Raw genomic sequence first — 27,845 nt, 5'->3', positions numbered from 1 at the left:
CACCATGTATTTATGTAGCGCCAGAGGTTGAGTGTGTTTGCCAGCAGTGACAGGAGACACCTAGTGGCCTGTTTGGATTTAATACAAAACCCATATTAACCATAGCCCATATTAACATCACAGCTGAAAACACATCTTCGTCATCTTCTCTTCTCTTCTCTTCTCTTCTCTTCTCTTCTCTTCTCTTCTCTTCTCTTCTCTTCTCTTCTCTTCTCTTCTCTTCTCTTCAACGTTTTTAGATGTCTTAATATCCGTTAACCCCAACAGCAAAGAGACTTTGCAGGGGAGCATTGAAGAATAACAGCCAGAGTATGGGACACACAGGGGTACATTTGCCCGATGAGTCTCCAGCATTTAATGTGCTTTAATTGGCTCAGGAGTTAATGTTACCCAACCCCAGAGTTCAAGTTTTATAATAACATTACTGCCAGACTATGCACCCCACTCACCTCGCAGATCCCATCATGCTGATGGCTGCCATGCTGATTATATTTGTCAAACCTTACTCTAGCTGGGTTTTTTTAATCTGTAAAAGGGTTTGTAAAAGTGATGGTGGGTCATCAGCAGAGCTGCAGGTGTTAATTATAACAACGGTAGTTCTGTAGGACACTTACAGTGCAGATTTATAGCTTCTGTGCATGTGTGCAAATTTATACATGTGCACACCAGCAGAACAGTAACTTCAGAAATCTTGGAGTAATTATAAATTTAGGAGCAGAATTTAGGGCCATTAAAACTAAGTACGACTTCTTCCCAGTGACAGAGGGCTGTTTGTTGCTGGGCCTCAACGTCTCTCCACTCAGGACAGAGGCAGTAGTGCCAGTGTGCCAAATGCTGGAAGTGGGTCAGTGCACAGTCACACAGTGGCTGCAACGCATACATCACGCGTGCACCTGTACAAACATACAGAGAGAGGGAAAGCAGAGGAGAGTCCACATTCAATTCAAGACACATTTTAAGGACATTTTTAAGCACAAGGCTACACGTTTAGCTACACAAAATGATGAACTTATAAAATAGTATACCAAATATGAAAGCTGTATGAGTAAAGCCTCTATGTTTGTAATTTTGCACTGGCGAACTTGGTAAAGTCTGCAGTAACCGCCCTGTTTGTCAGACAGAAGAAGGATCTTGCCTGCATCAAAGCCAAGACCGCAGTGGTAGTATATTTTATTGCCTTATTTGCATTTATGTTCTCAGCTATAGCTCTTTATAGTTCAGAGACTATAGCTGTATGTGATTCAGCAATCTGCAACTAATGAATGCAGAAAAGATATATATATATATATATATATATATAGATAGATAGATAGATAGATAGATAGATAGATAGATAGATAGATAGATAGATAGATAGATAGATAGATAGATAGATAGATAGATAGATAGATAGATAGATAGATAGATAGATAGATAGATAGATAGATAAGGAGCAGGATGCTATTTTATGTCAAATGTCTGGTTAGGATAAAAGACTCAAAGCAGGAGTCTTCATCAACTGGTTAAGAAAAGCATGCAGTCATTTCACTTTTATCAAAAGAAAACACAAAGAAAAAACAGGATAATTATGACGATGAAAGACGTCTTTCTAAAGAGCAACAAGATATAACTTGCTTTGAAGAAAATATTTGTGTTGCTTCTTTGTGAGACTGTGCTTAAGCACAGCAGTTGCCTCGAGCTAAACAGTAACATCCACATGCTTCCTGACTGAACAATTATAATTTACTTTTATAATATTTGCTATTAGCCTAGAGGAATTTTACTTAATTGTTCATTTTAAAGGCACCATAAAACACTATGGGAATGCCTCAGCACACATATGGATTACTGGCAAATTGTATATAAATGATAAAAAATAAAGGTAATAATTTGTAGCACAATGTTCTTGTTTACTTGCTTGTGCTAGTAAACAAGCTTGTATACTTTGCTCAGTCCTCAAGCCATTGTTAAAAGGAAATGGATGCGCCCATGAAATCAACCTTCACTGCAGATTTCAGTGGAACTGGAGGCAAGCAGAATTAACCCTGCTTTCTCAGACAATATCCAACTGTGGCCACATGATAGCAGCAATTAAAAGGACGCAGTGAAAGATGCTAATGGCACAGAATACTGTTGAGATGGAAAGAGAGGTTTCACTCTGGGATTAATTGATTTTTAGATTTCTATTTTTAGATTTCACTGGGCAAGCAGTATTTGCTGTGCTTGCCCCGATGGAAGACAACTGTTTAGAGCACATAAAAACTGTTTTTCTCTCCATAGCTAATCCCCCATTCATGACAGCTATACCAAGGTTAATATTTTTAATATAATTTACCTGTTAAAATATTATATACGCTTAAGTTAAGTGTGTAGCTGCTTTACTGGTAAGTAAATGCTCACACAGCTGTTGCAGTCTGTCCCTGTCTGCTAAGTTTCACCTTTACAGGACTGACCATGTTTGTTGTTTTGTTGACTTTTGGTTCTTTTGATTTGATTCATTTGAAAAAAAAAACAGCACTTTGTCATGTCTCTGTGTAGGCAGGCAGGAAGAGAGGACCCAAAATGCAGGACTCACGGAGGCGGAAGAAACTCAAAATAAACAGCTTTATTGCTGGGATGAAGCAGAACAGGAAAAACACTAACTAAACTGGGAGTACAGAATAACTAGACAGGTTGGCAGGCTGGCAACCAGAACACAGAGGAAGTGAGGGTACAATGCAACACTGACACGAAGAAACACTGGGCTTAAATACACTGAGGAAGTCATCAAGGAATTAGAGACAGAAGGGGAACACAGCTGGGAGGAATAAGACCTAATGAGACGGGGGGAACAAAGCTAGAAACACTGACATATGACAGGAACATGAACCTTCAGAGTAAAACAGGAAACAAGACACACTTAACTAGGACACGGACTCGACAGAGTGAGACAGACAAGACGCTGAACTAAACCGGCAAAAATAACCAAATACAACCCGAACCTTAATCATAATGCAGAAGCATACCAGAATAACTGAAACACAGATTCATAATAAAAATCAACAAAGCACCAGAGAAACATAAAGAACAATCCATCATTCAAAAATAAACCAAAACATAAGGAATTCAAAATGCTGGGTCAATCCGACCCAGGACCATGACACACTTGGTCTATGGTCTATGGATTCACCTTTAAACCACCGAGAATGTAAAAGAACTCCACTTGAGGCTTCAAAACGAGAGTGTCCCTATGCATCGTTTTTGTTTTGAAATCTATGTCCATCTTTTTTATACAGTCTGTGATATTAATGTCATTAGTTCAGCATGTGTTTTATTTAAAAGAAATACAAAAAGAATTGTGGAAATTAAATTCCTGAACAAATGATTGTACTCGAGGCAGTTATAGAGTCATATTCTGGAAACTGTGAATGTCCATCCAAAAAATTTGTACCAGTCTGTTTTGTAGATGTGAAGTTGTGCCACTGGATAAATCAAACATTTTGGCTTGCTTGTGGTGCAAGACTAATGCTTGTTTATTAAATGTCACAAGTAAGTATAGATGATAGACACTCCAGGACAGTGCCTGATGAATTCCAGACCGCTGAGGGAACTATAACAAATGGTTCAGACCAGTGGGTGTCACAGACAAGTCTGCTGGTCTGGAAAGTATCATACCAGGGGAATGGTCATATTCATACCTGGGGTCAATCCGCAGAAACCCTGGTGTTACAAGAGTGGATGTAAATAGCCGATGTGTGGCATGTACAAATTTTAAGTTCAGAAAATCTCAATTTGGGCCTCATTTTTCTTTTGGCAAAAGAATTATGGCTTTTTTTTCTTTCTTTCTTTTTTTTACCTGTATTTAAAACGTGGAAGGAAACTAAGTCACTCACTGGTAAGTGTAGCATTGTATGCCAGCATCTTGACTGGCACTAGTTTGTTAGGATTTTAAAACCTTTACCTTAGTAAAAGTAAATGATTTTACATGTTTACTCACACTGTCTGAATCTTTGTGATCTCAAAAATGAAAAGGTGGGTTCCCCGCTATTTCTCCCCCATGTCTGTCTTTTTCTTACCGCATGGGCTGTCCTCTATGACCGCAAGTAAACACCCTCTTCAAAGTTTTGCTCTTTTAATGCACAGTATGAATAAATTGCTCCAAGCCCATAAACTTTAACAGCTGTTTTGTTGCTCATTGCAGTTTCCTGCGTTGCTCATGCCCCGAGTGGAAAAACTCCCTGACTGCTTGCCTGTTATGAATCTGCTTGTTCTCATAAAACATTTCTTTAATTCTGTGGGATTTTTTTAAGTGCTTGGACCTGTGAGCCGGTCTCAACATCTCTTCTCACTAAGAGAAAGTCGTAAAGAAAAGCTCCCGTAAAGAGGTTAATTAAAAGTCTTAAAACTGCTGGTTAATTAGGGAGCTTTAATTTAAAAATACAGGTCATTATGTTGCATCAACAAAGGATAAATGAGATGCAACTATAAATGCTGTAAATAAATCAAATGTAACTTATATTTCTTGCTAATGCTGGAGAGATCAAATTTTCCTGCACATACAAAACATTATAGGTATGATTTTCTTTGCACCGTCTGTTTTGTACTAGCCTTCAAAGGCTTACAGCTCTTTATTAGTAGTTCACTGATTACACAGAAAACATCTCAGTCGGGGCTAGTTCACCTGACCAAACAGCTCCTGATTAAAGAAGCTTGTTCTGGGTGGAAGCTTTCTCCTCCACGACTTAAGGGTGAAAGGTAAATATCCAAGTGCACCTGAAACACTCCAGAGCAGACACCCTTTGGTACAATTTGCCAAGCATATAGGTCTAAATATACTCTGCCAGCTGCGAACACAAATCATACAATCAACCTCAAATGCACAGTTTATATATCTCAATATATTATCCCTTTGGAACATTTTTATGTTGTTTATCACAAGTGATGAAACTACTGTGCAGTGTTGAAATATTGTAGTTGGCAGCCACAGCCCTTCAATTTCGGTGCTGTAATGAGCGAGTTTACCTGCCGTAATAGGCAGCTTTGTATCTGCACAGCTGCAGCAGATGTGTCCTCTCCGTCTCTGCTGGTTTAGGGGAGACAGAGTTACTGTGGGAAAGGGAGAAGCTTGTTTGAAGCAGGCAAATCTGCTGGGTCTTTTAAATAACATCCAGTAACACATCCAGAGAGAAAACTGAAACTTTAAGTAGATTATTGAATGTATTATGGAGAATAGATCATCTGAATTTCTCAGATATTACAGCTGTTACTCATAAAGAAAAACATCTGGAATGAAAAGCTCATAATTCTTTTTATTTAGTTAAATCATGACTTTCAGTGACCGTAAACTTCAATCAAATGGATGAGTCAGACGTGATCAAATGTTGTAATGTACCTATTCCACTGAATGGGGAATGGGAACATTCCCAAATCTGTGGATTCAACGAAGTCTTTTTTAAAAGACTTAACATTCCCATTATGGAGCAGCATGGGCTGCACGGTGGTGCAGTGGTTAGCGCTGTTGCCTCACATTAAGAAGTACCAAGGTTTGAATCCACCAACCATGTACAGCGCACATGTTTTTTGCTTGCGTGGGATCTCTCAGGTGATCCCAAAAGTCCAAAGACATGCACGGGGTTATGGTTATTGGTGATTCTAAGTTGGCTATGAGTGAGAATGATTGTCTGTCTCTCTGTGTTAGCCCTGCAGTAGACTGGCAATCTGTCCAGGGTGTAACCTGCGGAAAAGTGGAAGAAAGTGGATTGGGTGGTACGGCTATGTATGTTGTGTGCACACACATAATGTGATAGAGTAGCGGGCAGATGTCACCAGCATGTTGTCCTGTTTAAAAACACAGCAAACAGACTTAAGCAGAGGCAACTTGCCATGAACAGAATTACCTGATTTGCCCTGTTTGCATATTAAAACTTGTTCCCACTGCTGCAAGCATAGCTGTGGCTATTTATGTACTGCACCTGTAAGCCATCACTTATCATTCACGTCATTAGATGCCACAATAATGTGCACGTTCATGTATATATCAAAAGATGTGAACAGCCTCCAAAACTTTTCAAATAATCTTGAAGAACATTTGCTTTTAATGAAGTTTAACTGATTTATTAAAAATGTGCTTATTATCACTGGCTATATATAACTGAGACTGAGAAACCAAAAACAGTACATGCTCATATCAAAGCAAAATTTAATGCAATAAAGTGCACCCTGATTTATTACCTTTTCGACACGGGAACATCACATTGCATTATGTTTGAAGCTTTTCCTCCATTTCTTGAGTTATTAGGATTGTGCCCTATCAAATACATGACTACTTGCCTGAAAAGGCGGGACTGCAGAAATGCATGAAAATAAGATATTTTGATCAGAACAAATCATCTGAGATCAAATACATACACCTGGAAGGATAACTGAGATTTCAGTTGTGTTGTATGGAAATTGGAGGAGAAAGCGCTCCAGCAGCTCAGCTAGACTCTCTAACTGTCAGGTTATGACTTGTGAGTTGCACATGTGTGAATGACTCCAGCCTCTGCTTTGTGCCAAGCTAAATGCATCTGTGGCTTCAGTTTATGGCTTAATGCACAGATAAAAGAGTGGTATAGATCTGCTAAATTTCAGTGGCAGAGTGTATGTGTTTTCTTTCCACAATGTGAAAATATTCCTTTACCTGTAATTACCCTCTACAGGCTGCAAATACAGCTACCACCAAGTCTAACTTGAGTGGCATGGTAAAGTTCTGTGAGGCTAGCCCCTATATTGTGGTTGTGTAGTTTACACCTCCCCTGTCACACCGCTGCCAGACTGCGTGATTTCTGTTTATTTATGTATGAAAAATGCAGAAATATATGTGGGCTGAATTAGAGAGGTCTTGCAGACCCACTGTGAGCCCACTGGCTGGAGAACCAACTGGGCCTCAGAAACCTCCATTACACCACAGTTTTATTTTTAGCAAGCATTCTTCAACTCAACAAAGAAGACATTCAGGTTAATCCAAAAGCAAATATTTCTCAGAGAGCTATAGAAATAAACCATGTCACATATTGACATCTGTGCTACTGTACAGTCTTGCACTGGTGTGTGTGTTTCATCAGTTTAAAAGAAAAAAAGAACCTCTTCACACGAGCTTTTGGTCCTTAGATTTAGAAAAGATAAGTGCGGCCTCTTTATAAAGAGTCCTCTGAAATAAAAACAAGGATCCTGCTCATTGAGTTTGAGCTTCAATAACATCAGAGCATTCCTCAGTGGCATCAGAAAATATTTGGAAACTATGGGAGAAGGAGAGAAACCCTAGACATAAACATGTGGGTCAGGGAGGGCTAACCGGCACAGGAGGACAACCTGCCAACAGGAGTTGTGGCTTTCAGGAATGTGCACAAACACTCCGCCTCGCTTTGGTTCTCAGTATCATCCGATTCTTCCCGTTTTCTCAATGCATTTGTCTTACCTGCAGCTTGCAGACATTTGACAGATGAAACTAATATTTCTGAGTTGAAAAATGTTGCATGCAAATATTTAGTGCTAAGATGTTTGCATGAAAAGTTCAGCATTTGGAGAAATACATGCGTCGGGTTTCTTTTTAAGACTTAAAGTAACCAGCTGTTGTTTAGTTTGTCCTAGTATAGCTTAGTCTGGATCAGTCAGAAGCACCTTTCAAGTTCACAAATTTTAATAGACACAGAAACAAAAAAGAAAGTAATTTAAGTGAAATGATACTTTTGTGCCGGTCAGTTAATCTCTGAGCTGAAAAACGCTCTCACACTCGACTCTCTTTATTCAGTCTTTAAAGTATTTTAAATTAATCAAATTTGAATAAACTTGGAAGAGTCTACAAACAAAAAGACAACAAATTTACCCTGAGGTCAGACCATGCTATGCTCAGAGACACAGCAAAGAACCCAACAGCCACATAGCAGACTCTACAGGCCCCAGGTAGCATGTTAACGTTCAGGACAATTACAACTAGAAAAAGACTGAACAAGTGTGGCTTGTTCAGAAGCGTTGCCCAGAGAAAGTCTCTTCTCTCCGAAAGGAATATGGCAGCACAGCTTAGATTTAAAAAATTGCATCTGAACAAACATCAAGACTTCTGGAACTGTGTTCGGACAGATGAGAGCAAAGTGGAGATGTTTAGAGAAAATCAAACACGGCATATCAGCACAAACATCTCAAACCCGCTGTCAAGCATGGTGGTGGAGAGGGATTGATTTGGGCTTGTTTTGCAGCCACAGGATCTTGACACCAGATCACTTTTATTTATATAGCACCAAATCACAGCAACAGCTGCCTCAAGGCTCTTTATATTGTAAGGTAAGGGCCCTACAATAATACAGAGAAAACAGAGAAAACCCCACCAATCATTTGACCCCCTGTGATTAAGTGCTTTGGTGACAGTGGGCAGGAAAAACCTATTTGTACTCTCTTCCTACAGAATTTGGACCAACAACAGAAACTCAAGTTAACTCTTTAGAGTTTCACCATACTCTTAAGACTCATATTGACAATAATTTATTGTTAATAAATATATTATTAAAAACAGTAAATGTTTAAAATTTGTTCTCCAAACTTTTGGTCTAACCTTGCTCTGTTGGTAATTGCCTCTCCTGGGGCAGGAGCTGGGTTGGCAGCATGTTGTTGCTCCTGCCTTGTTCACTTCACCTTGATGGCCTACCAGCTGCTCAGCCGGCACTGAGTTGACAGCGCAACCTCCAGTTTTGTTTACACAAACCCCCACTTCCAATTTCTCCCTGCATCACGTTTGTGCAGTTTATTTCATGCGTGTCACCCATGTCAGTGTAATTTCCTTCAGCACACACCACACCAGTAGACCTCTGGTCACAGATGGTCACAGTTCCACACCTCTGTGGAGTGATTTGTACGGTTTAGTCCACAGTTGCTTCACACCACATAACAGATCCTGTTGTGCTTGCACCATGTGCTAAGTCAACCTTACTGAAGTTTTTCTTTCCAATACAGATCTGCAGCAATGTCACCCTGGCATATTCATGTTTTGGTATTTAGAGAGGCAAGTCAGAACACTGAGCCATCTGATGGTGCTGTTATCGAAGCCAGGAGACGCTGCCAAGCATTTGATTCATTAAGAGTGCTCTTCCTCCAAGAAAAACAAAACATAACAGTTAACGGATTGATTTATGTTAAGGTGTGTTTATCAGGAATATTGCTCCAGGAAAAATCGAATGGAATTCTAAAATTATTGTCCGTGTATAGCAGCTGCTTGCGTCATCAGATTTAAAATCACAGCCAATTTTTTAAAGACTCATTTAAATGCTTTCAAACGGCGTTAAAGGCGTTTATTTGTGAAGCCAAAGAGATGCTCTATTCATTTGTTTGTCTGAGCGTTGCTGACATGTTGTCACTTATGGTAATGAGTCTGAGTGAGTGGCACATAAAGACTCTTTTCATTGCACTCTCTGGGGCACTGGAGCAGGGCAGTCACAGAGTTTGAAGGCAGAGCTGTGCCCCTGCCTGAATGAAAATACAGAATGGAAAGAATTTCCTGAAATGAAACTCAATCACTTTTGCCACTAAACAGCAGACTATGCACTGGAGGAATCATCTGCAAAGTCTTGGATTGGAGGGGCTTATTAAAAGCAATTCTGTAGAATAGTGGAGGCACAATCAGAATTATACAGGGCAGCTCTGTTCAGTAGATAGTTTACTTACATGCAATGCAAAATTACATTTTTTCCCCCAGTTTGTATTGACTTAGACCTTGAAATTTTCCATTGTTGAGTTCAAGTGGACTGATAGCCACGGATGACAGCGACGTTCGTAAAGACGGTGGTGGCAGTGGAGGCTGTAATCCATGGCTTTCCTGTGCTTACTAGTCTCACAGAGGCCAGCTGTTGTTGAGTTTCCATCCAAGCAGCTGGGCTAGGGTGTTCTGTGGTCTCCTTCAGCCCTCTTTGAAAGAGGATAGTCAAGTTTAGTCCCTCTGTGAGTCCCTGAGAATACACCCACTGCAGCCTCACTGAGGAGAGATGTCCTTGTTGCAAGGATGTAAAAACAGGCCTGCAGAAAGGGACTCTGGGAGACTCGTGGGGATGTTGGCAGCAGGTGAATGCAGGACCAGTATGAAGGGAAATATCTGGCAAGTGGACTGGAACATCTTGACCCAACGTGGGAACTCAGGATGTCGTCAATATTGGTGAAATGCGTCTGACTCAAATGGTGGGAAGAAATAAAAGACGTTGGTTCAAAAGCAAATATTCTTAGTTCAGAAGGGTTACTCAGACGTGGTGAAGCAGCTGTCCTGTTGGGAGAGGCACAGGGATAGGCGAAGCTTTTCATTTACCCCCACAGAGGAAGTGGACAACTTTAGGAAGGGCCTTGACAGTGCGTTGATTGGGCCTTTTTGTCAATCCGACTGATCTAGCGTTCCTTGATCTGAGAAGGCCTGGGTAAATGGTTTCCTCGTATTTTGCCTGGCCACACAGATGGTGGAAAATAGCTCTGTAGTGGGTTTTGCTTGGCTAAGCAGCTCTGTTTTATTTGGAGTCCTGCACTAAAGGATGAGTAGCCCAGCTTGACTGGAGAGAGCCCAAGGCCTTTTGAGATCACACAGGCACTAAAATCCATATGTGAGATGTATAAACAGCAGACAGTGTTTATTAACAGCATTTGATCTTTCAGCATGTGTCTCATGCTTAGCGCCACACTCTGGAAAGAGGAGTTGACATATCTAGGCTTTGTAATGTAAAGAAACACATGCAGAAACCATAAGCTGGGGCAAGGTTTACAGACATCACTGCCATTTTAGTCATTTTACTTCCCCAGAATATAATTGATCACGCTCTTCTTATTTTACTGCAGATTTTGAGGTTATAGGATGTAAGCACGTCAAGCAGCCAGGTTCTGGCCAACATCCGGGTCCGTGGAGATTAAAGGAATGTTTGACAATTTGGCAAATGTGCTCATTTGCTCACTATCACACATGAATGTCAGGTTAATAATGTTACAACTAGCAGCTGCTTTGCCTCGCTTAGTACAAACCTCAAGGAGAGGTAGTCAGACTAACCTGTTAAACTAACGAACCTTTTTTTTATGGAGGTCTTCACTGGATTAGACAAGCAATATTTGTAAATAGTTAACATTAGAGGTGTGGTTAGGTGGATTTTGTTATGTTTGAGTAGAGCTAGACTAACTGTCTTTTTGCATTTCAAGCCTTTATGCAACGAGTCCACAGCATCTAGCAATTGCATGAGCTGTGCACTGCAGCAAGCAAGGCACCTGTTCCTTATTTGGTTAAAGTTGAGCGCTAGGCTATTTTATGCAGTGGTTACCAGAGTAACATGTCTGTGAAGGTTCTCAGTCATCCAGGTCATCGTAAGGAGCTTGGACTTCCTTAAGTTGCTTGAAGACGTTTCACCTCTCATCCGAGAAGCTTCTTCAGTTTTAAGGGTCAAATGGTGGAGAGTCCCAGATCTAAACCCAGTGGGAGTTTCCCCCCAAAGAGGGACAAAGGACCCCCTGATGATCCTCTACCTAATCACATGAGCCAAGGTGTGAAAATGGGTGTGGGTCAAAATCAGCCAGGGTTTCGAGTGAGCTAATTGTGAAACCTGGCCCCACCCTATCATGTGATTTCCTGAGGTCAGATGGCCCAGCATGTGAGTAGGTGTTTAGGCGTCTGGGAAGGGATCTCAAAACTGGATTATAGATGGCAGACAGTTGGTGTCGTAAACCACCGCCTCTGTTCAAAGATGGTCGCTCACAGTGGACATAAATGGCTTCTTTCACTCCTCTTTCAAACCAGGTGGAGTCCAGATGCTTTTCTTTCCAAGATCCTTAGATTACCAGAGTAACATAAAATTTTGAAAACGTTTAAAATCGTTTAGTGTTGATCTAAAAGGAAAACAAATTCAGCAGCTGGATGTCCTAATTATTGCCTTAGATATTTTTAGAAAAAGTTTTCTTATTGGCGGCACTGTTGTGGTTGATACTGGTGTCTCACAGCAAGAAGGTCCTGGGTTTTATAATCCAGTCTGGGGCCTTCCTGTGTGGAGTATGTATGTTCTACCTCTATCTTTGTGAGTTTCCTCCAACGGGCTCCAAACATGCGAATGGTTGTGTCGCTGTGTTAACCCTGTGACAGACTGGTGACCTGTCCGGGGTGTAGCCCTCCACCCCTCCCAAGACCCTAAACTGGATAAGTGGAAGAAGATGAATGGACATTTCCTAGATTGTATTTTTGTAATGTATAACAAAGGTTGCAAATTAGCCATTATGTTGGTGCTTCTAAGTTTTCACCATTGTCTATTCTGAAGCTGACTTATAAAGTGTCCAGGGAACTGAGAAAATACAAACAGGGCATTGGAAAGGTAATGATAGATAACACCAGGAAAAATATGACACTAAGTTTAAAGAAAAATGGAACAAAAATACAAACAAAAGTTGAACATAATTCCCTTCACAAAGAACCAGAAGAGAATAAAGAAACAGAAACTCAAACCAAGACTCAGGGAGCATGAGAGTGATTTTACTGATATAATTAAAGCTCCTGATATGTATGGCACATGTAGGTTTAAAAAGAGGATTATTCACCCAGTATTCTGTGGGATCACTGCTGTTTGTGTGCAAAAACAAACATTTTCGTTTCATGAAAATTGTTGGAAAAGTGGAGGATGACAAAGACAGAGTCGGTCAACAAAATTACAAAACTGTTGCCTGAGCTTGGCTTAAGTTGTCATTTCTTTCTCTTAATTTTGAGTTGAATTAACAGTTAAAGTAGCGGACCTTGTAGGTGCTAAAATATGTCACTAGAAGAAGGAGTGGATATTTATTGGTGAGACAATGGGCCAGTGAAATCCATTTTATCCATTTTTATGGATTTAACGCTTTGTTCTGGTCTGCATATGTCTTTTCACATTAATTACGCTTTTGTTTTGCAGTCATTCCTTTTATGTCAGCTGTCTGAGGAAAGTTGTTTTCAAAACCACGTATACGCACCTGAATTTGGGTGCCAAGAAAAGGAACAGTCTTTTCTTCCCCAGCTGACCTTAGTGGACCTCTAGAAATTTTAGCAAGGGAGCAAATAAATGCACTTTCCAACATGTGAAATCACTCTTTGAGGTGTTGGGGATGTGTTTAGTTGAGTCCTGGTAAAGATTTGGATGTTTGCATATAAACGTCCAGTGTTGTAAGAGCTCCTTTGGCGTACCCCAGCAGTGGTTTGAGGATGAATAGAAGTGGGCACATGAAATGAAGAAGTCAGCACAATTCTCATCCTTATTGTGACTAAAGACCAGGATAAAAAGTTTCTATTGAAAACAGGAAAAACCTACAGCCAGTCTCCTATGTCTCTGGAAAAACAGAATCTCTGAGCTCTATCTCAGAGCAGTGATTATGGTGGTACAGTGAATGACTGAGGTGGTCGAAATAGGAGCTTGGGGGATTTTTTTTTACATGCTCTGAATACAGGAAACACATGTGTGCTTCTGCTTCTCTTTTGGTTGTTGACTCAAACTGCGATAATCTGAGCAGTGTGTACCCACCACAAACAAAGGGTTTGCACATAACCTCACCACAAAAGTTAGCCTATAGACTGCTTATATTTTTTCTAAATAGCTACTTCATATGTGACAAAGCAAATAAATTCTATGTTTGATAAAGCTTTATTTAAGTACTCTAATTTTTGTTGTTGTTGTTTTTACTTTATAACACAGTGCAGCATTCTGAAGCTTTCATTGTAGCTAATGGATATTCAGGCCATGATTTCCATTTCTAGATTCCGATCACAAAGGTGTAACATATAGGATCCATACATTTATATGGTCGATATGAATGGTTGTCGAGAGATGGTAATGGTAAATGGTTTTTGTAAAACTTTTCTACTCTACCTGTGCACTCAAAACACTTCACACAACATGCGTAATTCACCCATTCATACAAGCATAAAGCTGTCCAGTGGGCTCAAATGGAGTCTTTGTTGGATCAGTTTTGACTTCTGGGCCTGATGTTTGAAACCACTGAATAAAATGAAGGCTAAAAAAGAACTACATCATCGTTAGATGATTTCTCATGGTAATGCAGTCCCTTCATGCTTTTGTCGTCATCTGTTTGTTAATCTGCACTCGGCCAAAGTCTACCCGAATATGAATACTTTACGAACAAACTATGACTATAAACCAGAAAGTTTCTGGGGCCTAAATTTTATCTACAAAACCACAGACTCTTCAGAAGCTACCGATTCTGCGTTTTCACAGAGAATCACTGCATAACTGTGACCTGTCTGAGAAAAAAGAAGTTTATTCTAACTTTGGAATACAGTACATCATTCATTACAAAATATGACCATAAAGTGGCTTTATAAACAATAAACTTCCTTAACTTTAAATACTCCTATATTGTGTATTAATTTAACTGTTAAAAAAACATCAAAACTCCCGGGGGGCATTTTCCATAACTGCGTCCCTCTGATTTTTCCAGTGAGCCCTCGCAATCTCATTAGTTCATTTTAGTCACATCTGTATCTTATCACACTGTCTCGTACTAGTGTGTGTGTGAGTGTGTGTGTGTGAGTGGGAGGAGTAAACCATGCATGGCCCACGTTTTTCCTGCTGAAGTTGGCACTGTGAGTTACAGCCACTTCAAAGTCTGGTGTAAGGGTCTATTAACCATTGGTAATTGAAGTATCACTTTAAATGGCACTGAGTACGCTGCTCTCTCTGGACTATAAAAGGAAAAAAAAGGTTGCATAGAAAACATAGTTTTATGAAGTCCAGCCTCATTACTAGAATGAATGCGGTGACATTTTGGCAGTGGCTGTGTAATGATTCTATAGCAGGGCTTTCCATGAGGGTCCTATGTAACATGCTGGCTGTAATTTCCTCTCTGTGTTCACCTGTGTTTTGTCAGCTAGTAAATTTGTCATGAACAAATTGGACGGTTAAACTTGTCAGAGAAGCTGATTGCTGTTGAAATAACCTTTACTTTAAGTGCTCATTTCACATATTCTGCCACTTTATTTTCAAATGGCCTCATATAAAGTCCAGATGCTACCAGCACTTTCACACTGTACATTCTGTATGAGCAGGAAAACCTCTGGGTCCACTATGACCGAGTGATTAAAAAAAAAACAGTGCAAATATCTTTAAATGACTGAATAGATGAGTAAAACACAGGGATCTGCCCCATAAAAAGGCCTGCACCACTGCTTTTGTAAGGCTACATATATCTGTATGCAGACTAGTTTTTGACTATAAGCGTGGTTGCATTTTACGTTCAGATGCTGTTATCTCAAGCGTTAAATGTAGCATTATAAAAGTGCAGTTGGCACATTTGGAAGCATTTACATAAATCACACTTTCATGACTGTCTTCTTTTAAGCAGGCAAAAAAAAAATAAAGAAAAAGAAAAAAAAGGGTCCTGGAAAATCAAATTAGGTTTTCAGAGCTTTGCGTTTTGCCTTGCCAACCTCAATATAATAACTGTAAAACTATTACAAACTGAGAAGTGTTGGTGTTGGCAGCTTGTCAGAGCAGGGGCAGTAAAACAGTGCCATTTGAGACAGGTTGACGTTTCATTTGTATTTCTCTGATGAGAAGCGGCGCAATCTGTTAATAATCCAGAGGCATTACCAACAACACACGTGTAAGAATGAGGAATGGTATCATTTCTTTGTCCGCTGTATAAAAAATAGCATAAGTGTGATTGGTGCTAAGAAGTTCATTGCTTTTCCATCAGTATGCCATTTTGGGCCTGGGTACCTTCCAGTACTGTCTGTGCACCATCACTTGGAAATATTACTGTGTTCGAAAGAATGCATTTCCTAGGTTTTGTCATTAAAAAACAAAACAGATGATCAATAAAAAATGAAATTGCAGCTGATGATTGTTAAAGGAAAAGCCACTGTGGACGCCTCAAGTGGGAGAGACGCCTTGGTCAGTGGATCCCCCGCAGGCAAAGGCCAAAAAGAAAAACAGCGGTTAGAATTGCAGGAGTCCCGAGTCAATCCTGCATGTTTTATTTGGTTAGTTTCTCTCAACGAGATTCTTTAACTACCAGTTATGATGTATGGAGGCCTCAGGCAATGTGCAAGTAAAACAAATCACATAGAAGGTATAGGGGTCTCTGTTGGGGAATTATTTTTCACATTATTTTTGCTGGTGCGAGGATAACTTTGCTTCTTTTAAATTGGTTACTTTCTGTGGGAAGCTGGGAAGCGTGCCAAACTCACTAAAAATAAAGAAATGAGAAAAATTTAATCCCTATCGCAAACACGCCAAAGCCAGGGAGATATTAAAGGCCGCTTCCGAAAAAATAACATTCCTGGAGATTGGACAATAATTTCAGTTATACCACACGATATTTTGTTTTTGTACATGCGAGACTCATTCTCAGGTCGGGAATGAAAATTGTTGCTTTTGTTTTGTATCATTTCACTCAGTAGCTGTGTCACTGAGGAATTTACCCAGCCAGAAATAATTTAAAGTGATATTTGGGGTCACTAATGAAAAGGCTACTGTTTCCCCACTACACCCTGGGCAAAGTTAAGTCAAACTTGCTGATATCACGTGGGATTAGACAAGGTTCATTTATTCCTCTGGAAAATTATATTTTAACGAATGAAACAAAATACATTAAATTTCATTTCATTTATTTCACACTTGGTACAACAGTTTCCACAGTTAGTTCTTTCAGACAAACCAACCACACTTTCTATCGGTATAGCACTGTAAATAAACATACATATCATACCATTGAAATGCAGTTAGGTTGATGGAAATTCTGCCAGTTCTGCCAATATAATATAGACTTGTTGACCACTTTATTAGGTACACCTTACCAGGACTGGGCTGGATTTTTAGCTTCAGCACTGCTTCCATAGATTCAACAAGTTGCTGCCTGTATTCTCCGTTTCCTGTTCTTAGCTGAAAGGAGTAGCACCAGGTGTGATCTTCTGCTGCTGATGCTTCACGGTTCAACAGATTGTGCATTCAGAGATGCTCTTCTGCAAACGAGTGGTTATTTGTGTTACTGCAGTTTAAAGCAGTCTGACCAGTCTGGAAACAAGGCATTTTCCCCTGGAGACTTGCCACTTACTGAATATTTTCTGTTTTTTGTACCATTCTCTGCAAACCCTAGAGACAATTGAGTGTGAAAATCCCAGTAGTTCAGCAGTTTCTGAAACACTCAGCCTTCTGGCACCAGCAACCATACCACAATCAAAGTCACTTAAATGATTTTTCTTCCACATTCTAACCATGTCTGCATATTTAGAGTTGCTGACATGTGATTGGCTGATTAGACATTTGCGTTAACAAGCAGCCGAACAACTGTACCTAATAAAGTGGCTAGTGAGAGTAGAAACATCAGTCAAAGTGGGTGTCATGAACTGACTCAAAGTTCAGACAATAGAAGGGGTTTGGTGGAGTCTGCACAGATAAATGCACAGTGGGTTAGACCTTTCAAAGAAAGAAAATAAACCCAAATCATGCCTGCCTGCTGGGGAGACGAGAGAATGTTAGCTACCGCCTACTGGTGATGGCCAGAGGGGCCGATGGCACGATATGGCAGCCTTGCCTCTGTCAGTCTGCCCCAGGGCAGCTGTGGCTACAACTGTAGCTTGCCTTCACCAGTGTATGAATGTGAGAGTGAATGAATAGTGGTATTGTAAAGCGCTTTGAGGGGTCCCGAAAAGCGCTATATAAATGCAATCCACTATTATTATTATTATTATTATTATTATTATTATTATTATTATTATAAAAAAAATAGCTCATGAAAATCCCACACTGCAGCAGCTTGTAGGGTTGTTGTCTTGCTGAACCTGCATTCATCTCTCCCTCAACCCTGACTAGACTCTCAGTTCCTGCTGTTGAAAAACATCATGGCATGATGCTGCCACCACCATGCTTCACTGTAGGGATTGCATTGGCCAGATGATAGTGCTGCCTCCAAATTTCCTCCAAATATGATTGGCACTCAGGCCAAAGAGTTTAATCTTTGTTTAATCAGACCAGACAAATTTGGTGACCATGGTCTGAGAGTGTTTTGGGTGTCTTCTGGCAAACTCCTGGCAGGCTGTCATGTGCCTTTAACTGAGGAGGAGCTTCAGTCTGGCTACTCGACCACACAGACCTGATTGGTGGAGTGCTGCAGAACTAGATGTCCTTCTGGAAGATTTTCCTCTTTCCACAGATGCTGGAATAATGTCAAAATGACCACTGGGTTCTTGTTCACCTCCCTGACTAAGGTCCTTCTACCCTGATCACTCAGATTGGCCGGGCAGCCAAGCTCTAGGAAGAGTCCTAGTGGTTTGAAACTTCTTCCACTTAGAGATAATGGAGGCTACTGTGCTGACTGGGGCCTTTTCTGTATCATTCCCCAAATCTGTGCCTTGATACACTCAGATGTCTGTAGACAACTGCTTGGACTTCATGGCTTGGTTTGCCCTCTGACATGCGCTGTCAACTATGGGACCATAGATAGACAAGTGTGTGCCTTTCCAAATCATGTCTAATTAACTGAATTTACCACTATCAAGTTTTACAAACATCTGAGAGATGATCAGAAACAGGAATGCACATGATCTCAATTTTGAGGATAAAAAGAGATTATTATTTAACTATTATTTAATATATTTTATAGAATTATCAATACTTTTTTATGTTTTTTATGTTTTTTATGTTTGTTATTCATTGACAAAATTTCTGACAGACAAAGCTACATGAAGCACTGACTTTGACTTTGATAATCATTATATCAGATCTGATATTGATGGCTCTCTCCTAATTTGAACAGATATTTGTTAATTTACCTTTATTCTGTTTTTATTTGTTAATGTGATGAACTGGGTAGTGATCATTTTGTCTCTACCTCGTCTCCTTTCTGTCATGTCCGCCTGGAGGTTGCGAGGCCAGTTGTGTGTCCGAACAAAATCCACCATGGCGTCAGCAAATGTAACACTGGAAAATCAGTTGCAGAGTGCACAGAAAAACCTGCTCTTCCTCCAGCAGGACCACGCCAACACGCTGAAGGGGCTGCATGCAGAGATCCGCAGATTACAGCAGCAGTGCTGAGAAGGGCCACAAGTAGGACTTCACGCTGCTGCGGAAGACCAACACATTTAATCTCAACTGGCTCTCTCCTAATTTGAACAGATATTTGTTAATTTACCTTTATTCTGTTTTTATGTGTTAATGTGATGAACTTGGTAGTGATCATTTTAATTGTTGATTAGAGAGTGTGACTCTGTTAGTGCAGCCAAAACGAGATAGAGAGAGTGGAATGTCAAAACATGTGAAAAGTGGAAGGAAAAAACTGTTGCTGTTGTTTTACCGCCTACACAGTAATTGAGGGGCAATACTGCCCCCTGCTGCCCTGCAGCTGTACTGTCCAACAGCTTTCGTTCATTTTTATTTTTTCACGCATTCCAGGCGCTTTGACATAACTAAAAATCAAACCTAGCGCCTGAATAAACTATCATAAGCATCAAGAAGTTATGACACGTCACACCTGACATAACAACTACTTACTTCGACTCTATCACTAGATGGCGTGTACGCCTCACCCCTTAACAAGTGACAGTTTCTGTTGCTATGGTGACGACGCTCTCCCCGTAAACGGTGGCACGTCCGTAAGAGCTGCTACTTCCACATTTAATGACGTTTAAAGGTTAGTAGACTCTATTCTACTTTTACGTGAGCTGCTTAGTTTCAGCTCACGTAAATTCAAGCTGTGATTCTAATCTTTAACTTTAATGTAACTGGTCAAAAGTCACTGGTCTGGAACATTTTATGGTTGTATCGCTTAACGTTCAGGTTTCCCATGATGCACCGCTTTATTTTGTCTAGTAGCTCGGGGAGATGATAGGAAACTGACACAGCCACCCCTCTCTTTAACCCAGCGGAGGCGAACCCCTGACAGCAGCATCCTTGACATGCCCCACAAGGCGGACTGCGCTTAGCCGGTGTGGCTAGTCTGTTTATCCACATTTCCCGATATTTTAGAAGATATTCGACGGCCGAGTATTTTTAGCTGTAAGGTAAGCTCTCCGCCATATAACGTCAAGGTACTGTTGTAGCCTTGTTAGCAGTTAAGCTAGGCTAGCATCAATGAAAGCCTCATAGCTTACGTAGTTACCCCGTTTTATTCGAAGGAGGCTATCGGCACATTAAAATATATGTTTCGTTTATCTAAAGCTAATTTTTGTGTGCTTCAGTTTTATTTGGGATTAATCTAAACACACTCAATAAAACTACATTTTAACTTTTAAATTGTTTTGTCTATTCCACGTCAGAAAAAGCCTTAATGTCGTTAATAATGGCATGGCACCTGCTAATGTGTGCGCATTGCTGCAGGACTTTCATCGAAAGTACGGATAAGCCCTGTTGGATGTATTCAGTGTATCCCGAATTTACCTGACCACCTCCACAAAGCTAAATAAAACCCCATCTTCATGCTAGGATTGGTCGGTTGCTTTGTGCGTGCAGCAGGCTGTTTTTGGGTGATTGTAAAGTGTGGTTTGGTGTGACCCACCAGAGAAAGAAAATGTACTGTTTGCTGGACACTGGTCAGCTCCTCCCTGGACCACAGTCGCACATAGCATTGGTTGCAAGACAGCCTTTGTAATGACCCCTTGAAACGCAGCAATGGCATCCAACAGCACGCGGAGTCAAAAAGACCACATAAAGTGGGGTGTTTTGAAGCCTTTCACTTCCACCGTTCGCCAGGCCTGATTTACGACTTTCTCTTATTCTTCGGTACAGATAAAGAAGGTCAAGTCGAGAATTAAGTCTCTGGATGAAGATTAACGTTAAAACAATGATCCTCTGGCAGCTACCGCCAGGACCAGCGGAGGCTTCATTTCGGGGTGCTGTCCGCAATGCAGGTGCTGAAATTGAAAAAGTGTCGTGGAGCGCAGTCTAATAACACGTAGCGTTATCTGTCCTGTTGCAGTTGCAGGCGTTGTTTGTAGTTAGACCACTTAAGCTTTAGCTGCCTCTGTTTTCCTTTTAATTCTTTTGTTGATGACATAAACATGACTCTATGTGAGGACGTGATTATTGTGGAGAGTAACCCAGACTGCATCTTTCCATAAAATACAAGCAACAGATTTAGAGAAGATGCTGGAAGGGAAGCTTCTGTTTACAGTGTGGAATCCAAGGTTGAAGGATGCACGTTTGCGTGCAGTTTCAGCGTCATTACAGGGCGTGACAGCGAAGGAGTTGTGGCTGAGGATAGTAGCTATTTGCTAATGTTTCGTTCTGCTGCTGCAGTTCATTGATTATTTATATTCTCTGTGTGGGGAAATACTGGTTGCTACATTAGGAAAAGAGAGTCAAGTAAACACGTTCAAATGGCAAGGATTTACATCTTAGAGGAACTGTCTTTCTTTAATTCACTGAGCATCCATACACTTTTTGAATCACCTCCATGCTATGGCATGAGCCATATTACTAAAGTTGGCAGAGGTCACGTCTTTGCAAGCGGAAAGCTATCAAAGCTATTCTAGGAAGGAGATGGGATGAGAGATATGCTTGCAGCGCAGGGTTTACCGGAAGGACCGCACATTACTCATCAATAATAGATTATCTCCTCAGCCTTTGTGACACACCCCCAGCTGTATGTGCCAGGCTGTGTTTTGGTTATCACATGTTTTCATGGCAAAAACACACAGGCGCGTGAGAGCTAAAACTAGGGAGCATGTTAGGTCAGGTGCATGGGATGTATTATTCATATAAGTTAGATGATGTAAGAGTGGGAAGCTCAGAGATGTTTTATTGAAACACACTTATGATTGCAGTCAGAGGCTGCCTCTGTATACAGGAGGGGATTTTAGCGGAGATCAGTGTTCTCTGAAGCCTCAGCACAGTTTAACAGAGGGTGGAGATATTGAGACTCGCCTCTGGAGACAAGGATGTTCAGTGAAGAGAGTGTGGAAGAAGGTGGGGCAAGCCACACCCAGTGTCACTCACCGTGACATCTGTTAATGTGTTCAGCTTTGATTTAGTGTTATGACTGATGGTGTTATGGACACTTAATGAGAGCATTATGTAATAGAGACATATGTTATGCTGTTTCACTGTTGGGGTCTGTTAGATATTCTGAATTTGAAAGACTCTCACAGAGGAAAAACATTTCCACTGCGTCGCTTTATCAAATTACAAGATAATATGTAAATTGCATTAGTACGTATTAGATTAGTGTTACCTTTCAGATGCCTTTTTTAAGGCCAGCAGGGCCCACTCTGTATTATAAATCAATAGCCTAATTTCAGTGATTGGTCGTTAAGTACAGCAAGCCATTACTGGCCTTTCTCTGCTATAGTCTTATTCTAGCATTGACCCAGGCAATAATGATATCCGACACAGCTACTGTGCATAACAAACAACAAACAGAGTTGCCGTTTTTGCCTTTGGATGATCAGTTTAAATGTAAAATGCCCTTCTTTGTAAATGGGGTTAATGGTATCATCCCGTATTGGCTGGTTTGCTTAGAAAGCAAAGTTAGACCATATCCTAAATCTCACGTTTACAGCCAAATGGGTGAGAATTGATGTGATTACTTTTTTTATGGTCTTCTTCTCTGTCTCTCTTTTTTTTTTACTCTCTCTGTCTCTACCTCGTCTCCTTTCTGTCATGTCCGCCTGGAGGTTGCGAGGCCAGTTGTGTGTCCGAACAAAATCCACCATGGCGTCAGCAAATGTAACACTGGAAAATCAGTTGCAGAGTGCACAGAAAAACCTGCTCTTCCTCCAGCAGGACCACGCCAACACGCTAAAGGGGCTGCATGCAGAGATCCGCAGATTACAGCAGCAGTGCACAGGTGAGAAGGGCCACAAGTAGGACTTCACGCTGCTGTGGAAGACCAACACATTTAATCTCAACTGTGGTAGGGAGTGCTCATGAATTTAAAACAGAGGCTTTTGCTGAACCTAAGCTTATGCCTGGAACTAAAGGTCAGCAAGATGATGCGTTTCCAGTGCTAAATATGTCTGAAAAAATATGGCGACTTACTGGCAGTAATAGATACACGCAGCAGACATAAATATGGTCGCCCAGGAAAAGGAGAAAACAGCATGATCTGCCCCTGACTTCCTGTATCCAGGGCTAACCTGTTTACTAAAGCTGACGATGAGCTCTCACTAATCTTATTAAATGGACACTGCCATATGGAAAGCACAGACATGTTTTCCCCAAACTTGCTTTGCTGTTAATTAGTATGTGAGGAGCATGCTGTTAGATAGCTGCCCTGTTCTAGCCTCATGTAGCGCAGGCATTGTAAATAACCCTCTTCTTTTTCTTTCATAGACCTGACGTATGAGCTCACTATCAGAAGCTCCGATCCCTCAGGTAAGCATCATTTGTAGTACACAAGCACCAGTTATACCACTGGCATTCAGCGTTGTTGTCATGAGTTAGCGATGCCATTAATTTGTTGTGGAAAGGTGATTACTGCTAATGCTTTACACACTGTTTTTCCCAGTGTGAGCCCTTTGGTCTAGCCCTTTTCTTTTTAGACCAGTCAGTCTTATTAGTTCAATCTTCTGACATGACACTGGTATTCTGACAAGAGAAGCTAAAAAAACTGTTTCAAATTATACTCACTTCCCCCAGGTAAAATATTTTTTTATTCTTTGTCTTTTGGGTTTTAGAATGATATATTACATTTTCTGTAACTACTTCAAACTGTGCAGCACAAAACCCCCACAGCAGTAAAGGCTGTAAATCAGTGTTTTTTCCTTTGAAATAGAGGTCTGTGTCAGTGGACAGGCCTGGGAGCACAGCACTCTCCCTGTTCCCACCCAAGAAGTATTGCAGTGTGGGCCTCCCTGCTGTTTATTGCAGCTCCCATTGCTCATTGCCACCTGCCCCTCCCCCATAAAACCAGGGCCATGACATGGAGTGATATCACTGGTCTGAATCACATGCTGCTCCACAGCTCAGCCTCAAAGGCACCTGATAGGCGGAATACAATTTAATTTATGTACAAACTATTGATGGCCACACTGATGTGTGCAAGTGAGTATGTCACCAGGAGCACATTACGTAGTTGGTGTCCTTAAAGGCCCAGCCTCAATCAGTATTGTCAAGGCCTCCAGTCAGAAGCACTATCATGTTAGTGGGGGACATCTCAGAGATTGGAGTGCAGGAAATGAGATTATGTGTCACAGCACTAATGCACACACTGCTAAATGCTCACTTTAGCAGGGCCCAGCTGTTCTAGCTGTAGCAAACATGTACCAGCCCCTCCTTCAGAAAGTGAAAAAAATGATATAACATTGCTGTAACCACCCCTGTATTTGATTAGACTAAATGAAGGAATTGCAAAGGATTGAGGATTTCTACTGAATAAAAAATACACAAATGTGCTTCATTCCATATTTTTTGCACATATACAAACATAGCTATACATTGATTGTACCTGGGTGGGGCAAGGCTGGGTGGGGGCAGCAGTGATGGAGATCACATGGGAGTACTCTGTCTACCAGAGATGTAATGTGAGACAGGAGCTCTCTGCCCACTGCAGATGAGTCTCTGTAGGATCATACCATCTCTGTCAGCCTATAGTCAGCGTCTGCACTTAATGCACTAATGATTAGTCCGGTGGTCTTTGTTATATATATATATATATATATATATATATATATATATATATATATATATATATATATATACTCTTAAGTCATTTTTAATATTTTGCTGCCAAGGAGCCAGACTTTCTTGTAGTTTTTTAAAGTGGTGGTTTGTTGTTATTTTTTGTTTGTTTATTTTGTCATTAATCATTCAAGCATAAAAATGGTAGCTAAGTCAAGGGATGAACCAGCAAAGAAGCTATTTTAAATTGTATCTTTAGGCACTTTGTTACTAGCAGTCACAACAACACAAAATTTCTTCCAGTTTCTTTAGTTGTGTAAATGAAAAATGCCAAAGACTACACAGTTTAAGAGAGTTAAGATTTACATGAGTATTTTTGCACCAACAAAGTGATTCCCAAAGAGCTGTTAGCTGAAAACTTGGCATGTCTCAGCATCAGAATCAGAATCAGAATCAGAATACTTTATTGATCCCTGGGGGAAATTATTTTTTGTTACAGTGCTCCATTTTAAACCAAATGGTGTGCAGTGTCCTTAAAACTGAACAAGCAGAGGACAGATAGAAGAAATGTTAGGTTTTAAAAATGATCTACACTAGATAAACAGTATCTGAAAGTCGTTTCCAACAGAAAGACCTGTCTTGAGACCTGAGAGATGCATCTGACTCTTCATTTGATTCATCTTCTGTTCACTGAAGCCTCATCAGAAATGATGTCAGTGGAAGTGCGTCTGTCAAGAAGCTGTTATTAAGCAAGGGAAATGAGGACAAAAGGCTGAAGAATTGGACTGATAGTCAGTGGCAACAGGTCTTTACAGAGTGATGATTCCAAACTTGAAATTTCTTTAAAATTTATTTTATTTATTTTTGTTCAAATGATTGTCGGTATGTACGGAGGTATTCAGGATAGAGGGACAACAGAAATTGTCTACAGCCGTAAAACACAGTGGGGGCTCTGTCATGGTTTGGGGCTGCATTTCAGCAAGTGGAGTTTGGGATCTCATCAAAATTGATGCAATTATGAAAGCAGAAAAGTAGAATACCATTGCAGCACCATCTGGAGTAACAACGTACTAGCAACAGCTTTATTTTCTTTATTTTTCAGATCCCAAACAGATTGCTAATGCAGTCAAAGCATAGTTGGATAGAAAAACATAGAATGGATTGGCCTCATTAGAGCTCAGACCTCAACATTATTAAGACTGCTTAAAGAAAATTTCAAGAAAGCTTGTCTAAGAGAGTTCAGGCTGTGTTGAAGAATAAAGGTGGTCATATCAAATATTGACTTTCATGTTAGAATTATCAAACTATTTTTCCTTTTATTCTGTATTTACATGTATGTTTGCATCTTTCAGTAATTGCTGCACTATTTCCTATTTTCCTGTCAACATATAAAGGAATGTTGGGTGGCTTGAGACTTTTGCACAGTACTCCATGTAAGAGCTGTTGGGTTTTTTTCTGTGTGTGCAGACAGCAGCGAGGCCCGATGCAGGGAGCTGCAAAGGAGGTGTGAGGAGCTGGAGGCCCAGTTGAAGAAGAAAGAGGAGGAGAACACAGAGCTTCTCAGGGACCTGGAGCAAAAGAACGCCATGATTTCTGTCCTGGAAAACACCATCAAAGAGAGAGAAAAGAAGTACCTGGAGGAGCTTAAGATGAAGAGCCATAAACTGGCTGTTTTGTCTGGGGAGTTAGAGCAGAGAGCCAGTACCATTGCTTACCTTACCTCACAACTACATGCCACTAAGAAAAAGCTGTTAGCCAGCAGTTCCTCTGAGGCCAGCCCTAACGCCAGTCCTGTCACCTCGTACAAGCCCACGCCTCCACCGGCCAAGGACAGGCAGCCTGAAACCCCACGTCGCCGCATGAAGAAGAGCCTCTCCCAGCCTCTACATCCAGAGTTGACAGAGGTGTATCGCCTTGGAGCGGACGGTAGACGGATGGTGCTGCGGGAGACAGTGGATGCCATGCCTGACCCAACACCCTTCTTGCAGGCAGGCAGAGAGTCTCCTGAACCACAGGTAGTTCGTGAGCGGCCTGCTGTCATCCCTCCCATTGCCCCTGAGCGCTCACATGCTCCTCCACTGGGCGCTACGGCAAGTCCGCGACACAGCCCCGCACGGGACCGTCAGTACAGGGCTCACGTGGGCGTGGCACACCGCATTCCACATGGCACTCCTCCCTTGGCTCCGCCACAGGCGGATGTGGAGACTCTGGCAGTGGACCAGGTCAACGAGGAGAAGGTTGTTCGGAAGCGCTCGGGAGCCGACAGGACAGTTTAACACTGCACTGCAAACCTGCACCTTAAATGCACATCTACTGTATACACACCACACTGCAAGAACAAGAAGCAGCCTGAACCACTTTGTAGCCTGCTTTTGACGCAACACTGCAATATTAAAAAAGAAACTATGAAAGTATATTATGATTTGGTGATGGTATTCCATTAGGACTTTTGTTTTTTTTCATATACAGTAGAAATGGACTACTATAAAGCATGCCAAATGTTTATTTACTGTACACCCCAGTGAGTCCTTGTACTATCACACATTGACTTTTTGCTTAGGCTTTCACTTCATTCTGTCTTACATGGTGCACACAACAAATTCTTAGCCAAATATCTGCATCAGTGCCTGCTGAACCAGTTTTACCATACACGAGCTCCATAATGTAGTCATGGCTAATAGTTATATTTACATATCTCTGTCTTCTTCATCTTCTCTGGACATATCAACAAACTGTATAACAAGCTGTGTGCAGCTGCTTAGGATAGAGCTGAAATAATTAAACTATTACTCCCTGAATGTCTTTCATCTGCTTGTGATATCAGTATAATAACAGCCCTGTAGGTATGAGCTGTGTAATATGCAATTAGACGATTGGCAGTTGCGAAGGTGAAAACTGGACTCTCATCTTTTCCTTTGCTGACTGGGAAAAACAGCAATAGGCGTGAGAGAGAGAGCGACAGCGAGTGCGTGTTTCTGAGAGACAGTGTAAGCCACTGTGACAGCTAAATTTTAGTTTCAACATTTATCCATTGATGTTGTCATGCAAGGGCATTTTTTTTCAAAAACACTGCTGTAATAGGATTTTTGTGATATTATTAATTGTACTTTATAAAAGCTGTACATTTGTAATGAATTCCTTTTTTTTTATTTATTATTGATTGTAGGACTCAATAGAAAGTACAACAACACCTCAGATATTCACTGTAGTTACACCACCAATGTGACGGTAATTAAAATCACTAAATAATCTGCTTTTCACTGTAAGGTGTACTATACAAAACAGTACAATAAACAATAAATGATTTTTTTCAAA

General features: G+C 40.8%; 1 protein-coding gene and 1 long non-coding RNA gene across 6 annotated transcripts; one reads left to right on the top strand and one right to left on the bottom strand.

The window, feature by feature from the left end:
* Positions 1 to 41: 41 nt before the first annotated feature.
* Positions 42 to 19,594, bottom strand: LOC101470278 (uncharacterized). Its single transcript, XR_001167441.5, has 3 exons — positions 19,467 to 19,594; positions 18,808 to 19,038; positions 42 to 893 (listed from the first exon to the last, which is right to left on the bottom strand). It is a non-coding gene; the product is annotated as an uncharacterized LOC101470278 (long non-coding RNA).
* ccdc92 (coiled-coil domain containing 92) lies at positions 19,487 to 27,845 on the top strand. Of its 5 annotated transcripts, XM_076890705.1 has the most exons (6): positions 19,487 to 19,605; positions 19,788 to 19,975; positions 20,700 to 20,821; positions 22,586 to 22,758; positions 23,244 to 23,285; positions 25,998 to 27,845. In XM_076890705.1, exons 4-6 carry the CDS (start codon positions 22,623 to 22,625, stop codon positions 26,804 to 26,806), a joined length of 987 nt encoding a protein of 328 aa, XP_076746820.1. In that variant the 5' UTR covers positions 19,487 to 19,605; positions 19,788 to 19,975; positions 20,700 to 20,821; positions 22,586 to 22,622; the 3' UTR covers positions 26,807 to 27,845. The 5 variants fall into 5 exon arrangements, with proteins under 5 accessions (XP_076746820.1, XP_004544177.1, XP_012772824.1 ...); XM_004544120.4 differs by lacking the exon at positions 20,700 to 20,821; XM_012917370.5 differs by lacking the exon at positions 20,700 to 20,821 and having other exon boundaries at positions 19,530 to 19,605; positions 19,785 to 19,975.

The sequence above is a fragment of the Maylandia zebra genome, linkage group LG12, assembly GCF_041146795.1.
Source record: "Maylandia zebra isolate NMK-2024a linkage group LG12, Mzebra_GT3a, whole genome shotgun sequence".
NCBI classification, from domain to species: domain Eukaryota; kingdom Metazoa; phylum Chordata; class Actinopteri; order Cichliformes; family Cichlidae; genus Maylandia; species Maylandia zebra.
This window is presented reverse-complemented; position numbering and strand designations above follow the sequence as displayed.